We start from the raw sequence: 6,253 nt of genomic DNA, 5'->3' as shown, positions 1-6,253 counted from the left end.
TAGCTGGCAGATTATTTTTTACCCATTTGTTAATATGCTCCTTCTCCAAGGCTGGAAGAATGGTTCAGGGCATGCAGCAGGTCCTATCTCAGGCCCAGGGAAATCAACGGCCATTGAAGCTGGCTTGGGAGCTAGGGCAGAGGAGGAGGCATCAGATAAATTGGAAAGAGTTCTTTCCCAAAGGGTGCTATTTGATCCATGTGCTAAATTAGACATAAGCACTTCTTTTTTGCTGAGAGTGCAGTTCTTCATTGATTCGGGAGGCATGAGTAGACTCTGTGTGGCTCACTCTTCCTGAGGTAACAGAATCCCAAATGCTAACACCAGCCCCGCTGTGGTCGTGCCAGGGGATTATGCCTGAGGGATGCTGGTTCTCACCAAGTCAGGTCCAGCAACTCCTCGCTGCTTCTGAACTGTTTCTCCCCCCCCCCCGCCATTTGGCCCAATTTCTTAAATTTGCCTTTGATATTCAGGGCTCCTAGCTTGTCATATATACAATCTTTTCACTTGTGTTTTTGGGTCTTTGTTGTAAGAGGGATCACCAGAAACATCTGACTGCTCTGCCATCTTGGCCCCACCTTCCCAAATAAATTCTTATGTCCTCATATTTTAAAGAATTAATTAGGAGCCCCAGAGACAAGGAAATAATCTTGGAAATTATACTTGTCATTAAGATCTCTGCCAATCTGCTTTATTTTTGCATCAAAAATATTTGCCTGAGAGGTAAAAATAAAAGTATACTTCCAGCTTTCAAAAATAGTCACTGAGTGTATCACAATAAAATGTTGTCTTAACCTCTTTTGTTTCTGCCAGTATACAATAAACCTTTCATGGAAGACAAGAAGGGATCAGCTGATATAGTGGGTTATACAATGCCGAATGTGTTCCTCAACCTCCCCCAGAGACTGCACGTGACTTCTTTCCTCACCAAAGTTTCTCTCATTTGTAAATTCCTTTCTCTCACAGAAAAGCAAACAAGTATTTCTAATGCTAAGAAAGCACGACTGTAGGCAATGGATGGTAGAAGTACAGCATCAAAAATCAGAAATAAATTACATTTGCTTTTTATTAGATGAAATAAATTTCTAAATATTCACCATAATTACTCATTTTTCTTTTAGTATTTGGAGACTATAAACATCACTAGTTGTGGCACCATGACCTGACCGGAGACTAATAAATGATAAGTGTTTGATAACCTAATTGTTGAACTAAATAATATGTATATGGGTGACTACATTTTCTCTGACTATATACTATAAAATGAATTCAGTAAAACCTGTTGCCATCAAGTCTATTACAACTTATTGCTACCCTATAGGACAGAATAGAACTGTCCCATAGGGTATCCAAGTTGCACCTGGTGGATTTGAACTGCTGACCATTTGGTTAGTAGCTGTAGGTCTTAACCACTATACCACCAGGGTTCCCAAAGTGAGTTCAGGATCTAATGTTATATCAAAACCTGCTACTACATTCTGGAAATTATATTTTCAGGTCTGGAGTGGATCAGGAGAGAAATTACAAACAAGAAATTGAAATCTGGACTCATCAAGAAAAAAAAAATATATATATATAGATAGTCCAATCAAATCATTTGCAAGGCTAAATGAATTAACATTTTGTGATAAAAGCTATGATTGATAAATTTATTTTAAAAGAAATAGTAACAGCAAGATATGAAATTGTTTTAAAGTAAAATTTTTAAACTTTTTTTAAAAAATCATAAACACGATGGTAATGGGAAAGTTATGGTATATGGAAGTTTTTCAGAAGTAAAAATTTAGCAAAGGTGTAATTATAACAATTTGAATCTATTAAAAGTAAAGTGTATATTGTAAACTCTATACTCATTAAATGCAAATCATACATTTCCCTCAAAACTTTATTCCATACGAGCAATACTATACATTGCAAATATCATGGTAGTAGGAATTTTTCTATTATTTTTCACAAAAGATTACAATGAAACAATAATTTTAAATTACATTAAACGAACACACAAAGCTCATTTTAATAAATTTATGTATAAAACTTTTAACTTTATTGATATGCTTTGAGTCAGTAATTCCATGTCAGGAGATTTGAGCCATGATTACCTTAGGAAATAATTTAAAATTAAAAAAAAATTATACACTTCAAAATACTCATTATTATATAATTTATCATTCTATCTTTGGAAGAAATCTAAATTCCTAGTTGAGGAAATTATTTAAGAAAATCATGGTTCTCTATTTGAAGATCTATGTATTTTTAAACATTTTATTATGATTTTTGCATAGAAATAAAACATGCATTTGATATATTACATAATTAAAACTCATTTGTATATTTTGTTATTACAAACATATAATGATTAAAAGGAAGAAAATGTTGTATACCAGTCTTAGATGCAAAATTATATGTTTTTGTCTGCCCTCTATTTCTCAAAAATATCTGGCTTCTGTCTTTGAATGCATATGAAATGTATCTATACATCTAACTCTGTGTACCAATCTTTCTATCTATATATGTTAAACCCCACTATTTAAATGTAAATGCTTTCATTAAAAAAAATATTGGAAAGTAAAAATCTTCTTCTTATTCCTTATTTTTGGGAACTTTCCTAAGGGCCCTAGGGACGTCCTTGTTTCTCAGACTGTAAATAAGGGGGTTGAGCACAGGTGCAAGTAAGGTGAGGACAGAGACCAGCACATCTTGCTCAGGGGTGTGGTAGGACTTTGGCAGAAGGTACTTGATGATTGCAGCCCCGTAGAATAGAGATACTACAGTCATGTGAGAAGAGCAAGTGGCCAAGGTTTTCCTGAGGTTCACGCTTGAGCCTGTTTTCAGTACGATGGACAGTATTTTTCCATAGGATGCCATGATGGCTGAGATGGGAGGGAGGAGAAAAATAACACCACTGACAAAAAGAGCCTTTTCATATTGGGAAGTGTCCACACAGACCAGTTTCAACAGGGCTGGGATCTCACAAAAGAAATGATGTATTTCCCTGGAGATGCAGTAAGGGAGAGTCAGTGTGTAGACTACATGAATCAAGGCATTTAGCAGTGCGCCCAGCCAGGACCCAACCACCATGAGCAGGCAGATCAAGGGACGCATGAAGATGGGGTAGCGCAGTGGGTGGCAGATGGCCCCGTAATGATCATAAGCCATGGCTGCCAGCAGAAGGCACTCTGCTCCCACCAGGGTCATGAAGAGGAAGAGCTGAGCACCACAGCCAATGAAGGAGATGTGGTGGTTCCCAGACAGAAAGGCAAGCGCCATTTTGGGGACAAATGTGGAGATATACAAGAAGTCTATAATGGATAGTTGGCTGAGCAGAAATTACATGGTGCTGTGGAAATGAGAGTCAGCCCTAATAAGGATGATTATTGTGGTGTTACCAAACAAGGCCACAAGGAGAGCAAGCACAGTGAAAGTGAATAGGATCCAGGGAGACTGAGTGCCAAGAAACAGGTCTAAGAGGATGAAATCACTCCTTGATGTCTGGTTGTTCTGGCATGACATTCTTGGTTGTTTCTAGTTGGCAACTTTGGAGAAATTTCCAAAAAAATTATGTTCACAATATTTTAAAACTAATGCCAAATAAAATCATTCCTCATTTTCCAACATCTCGCATCCATTTTCTTGATTTTTTTAAGCTATGAATATATTTGCCTCTCCCCTGACTTCCCTAAGGACTCCTAAGAGACCATTCCTTGATATGAAATTTGCCACACTGGGGGAGGAGGCATCATCACTGTTTATATTAAATATATCATTTGAAAACATTTCCTATTAAAGTTTTCTTGATACTGAAATTTCCATAAAACAAGTAATTATAGTAAACTTCCATAAAGCCAAGGCCTTTAAAGAAATGGCATTACTATCTGTACCAAAAAAATTGTATAGCAAAAGAATGGAAAAGGTTGGAGAAAGTTTCAGTCAGATAAAGGCATAGTTGTCATTGGTTAAATCTCTTATCAACAATCCAATTACCTGTGGAATTCTGACATGTTGCAAAAAGGAAAAAAATAAAAATCTCCTCTAAGAGAACATTTTTGAGGCCCCTGGGTGGTGCAAATGTTTTGCATTCATTTTAGTAACCTTAAGGTTGGAGATTAGAACTCCCCTGGAGGCACCATTGACGAAAGACCTGGGGACCTGCTTCCATTAAGATAACAGCCAAAAGAGCCCTTTGGAGAAGTTCTACTCTGTAACACATGGGTTTGCCATGAGTTTGAATCAACTCTGTGGTTAAGGCTATGTATAAGAAGGTATTTTAGAATCATAAGAGAAATTAGGTAAGTGGTTGTTGTTGTTAGGTGCCATCGAGTCGGTTCTGACTCATAGTGACCCTATGCACAACAGAATGAAACACTGCCCGGTCCTGAGCCGTCCTTACAATCATTGTTATGCTTGAGCTCCTTGTTGCAGCCACTGTGTCAATCCACATCATTGAGGGTCTTCCTGTTTTCCGCTGACCCTGTACTCTGCCAAGCATGATGACCTTCTCCTGGAGAAGGTAAGTAGTACTCTTTGAAATGTCTTAACGTATGCTGTAATTGACCCAAACAGATAAATAACTTCCTAAAGGAAGGGGAATCTGGAAGGCTAGTTGCTTACGTAAGTCTCTTTTTATATGGCTTCAAATTGAAAGAATAGTGTTTTTGTCTGTGACTGTTGAGATGAATTGGCATGTCATACAATGAAAACTTATTTCTACTGCTGGTACAATAATTGAATCATTGCCCTTACTGATGATAGCTCAACAGCAATCTATGTCTTTGGTAGAAAACCACAAGGCTTTCTTTCCTGGCTCATATTCCAAAAATAACTTAAAGTAACTTTTGAAGTAATACACATTAGAAGAAAGCATATTTTCACTGTCTGCATCATAGCACTGTTTTGAAGAACAAATACGTAATGAACATAAAATGCTGGTATTTTTAGATAAACTTTCAAGCTAAGTTTTCTCTTGGATGTGATGTATAAAAAAGAAAAATCATAAAGTGTAAATATAAATAACTTGGATTCCAAAAACTACCTCATTGACTATATTAAAATGGATGAAATGAATTTAATAAAGGGAAATAGGCAAAGTGGATATAATAGCTATTTGAATAGCCTTAGTAGCTTTCCAAACACTTTGTTATATATCATACTGAATACAATGCACTCTAAGTAACGGAGACAGGAAGAACATCTACGATACTCTCACCACCTAGTGCTTAGCAGAGACACTGGAATAGAGCATTTTCTCAGTAAAATCATTTATTGATTAATGGGTTACTGAATGCATGGATGGATGGATGAATGAATGCACCACAGAAGTCCCTGGGGTGAAGTGGCTATATCTTAATACTTAAAACATTGAGTCTTAGAAAGCTTAAATAACTTTTCTAAGATCAAATATTCCAGACTAAAGGTATCTTTTAGACTCTGCCAATACCTTATTCTAACTCTCATTTAAAATTCACCTGGGCTTCTCAAGCCATTAACTCTAACACAAAGAAAACAATATGTATTATGTATTAAAAATCGAATTGTAGAATCTACAGAATTAAAAAAAAAAACTTTGAGGGTCTTTTAAATCCATTCTTTTCCTTTTATAGGATGTGGAGGGCACTTATATTTCCATTTCCAGATAGACTTGTTCCTGGACCGATTTGAGTGATTTATTAAAATACATCTTAATGGACAGTGTGATTTGACATTTATTCTAAAATACTTTTTGATAGTTTCAGATATTATGCACTGAAAGTTTTTCCAACTTATACATATAGTGAAAAGCAACTAAAAGACCTTTGTCCCAAAACAGTCCAACCTAGGTTTCATAAAATATGGTTCTCATATTTGAAATATCAGTTTAATTCATGATTATAATAGATCAAAAAACCCAAAATAGTATAGAAAATATAAAAATTAAAAAATAAAGCAACTCACTAACAAGTTAACAATTCATAAAAAGATACAAATTTTGGGGGAAATTTCTTCTGTTAAAACCCAAAGAGTCTACCAATATGACCTCTGTCCCGGGAAGACAGAATAAAATCAACCACCCAATACTCATTTGTTTATTTAGTGTTGTACTGCTAATGTTAATACGTATATGTCCTGAGATAAAACAGTGTATAACTCTAGTTAAGTGACTATTTATGTATTATTAAGATGATTTTTTTTACAGATATCTTGCAAACTTTATTCCATTCAGCTATGAAAAAAGTCTGTCATGAAAGTCTCTCAACACCGGTGATGAAATTCTGGGATA

The 6,253-nt window shown here is 35.7% G+C and overlaps 1 protein-coding gene across 1 annotated transcript; it reads right to left on the bottom strand.

Moving 5' to 3' along the window:
• Positions 1-2,580: 2,580 nt before the first annotated feature.
• On the bottom strand, positions 2,581-3,267 carry LOC100671346 (olfactory receptor 2AJ1-like). The gene has a single exon (XM_010602469.1). The coding sequence runs from the start codon at positions 3,265-3,267 to the stop codon at positions 2,581-2,583; it is 687 nt and encodes a 228-aa protein (XP_010600771.1).
• Positions 3,268-6,253: the final 2,986 nt, after the last annotated feature.

This window comes from Loxodonta africana, chromosome 2 (assembly GCF_030014295.1).
Source record: "Loxodonta africana isolate mLoxAfr1 chromosome 2, mLoxAfr1.hap2, whole genome shotgun sequence".
NCBI classification, from domain to species: Eukaryota; Metazoa; Chordata; class Mammalia; order Proboscidea; family Elephantidae; genus Loxodonta; species Loxodonta africana.
Note: the sequence above shows the minus strand (reverse complement) of the source record. Positions and strands in the feature narration are given on the sequence as shown.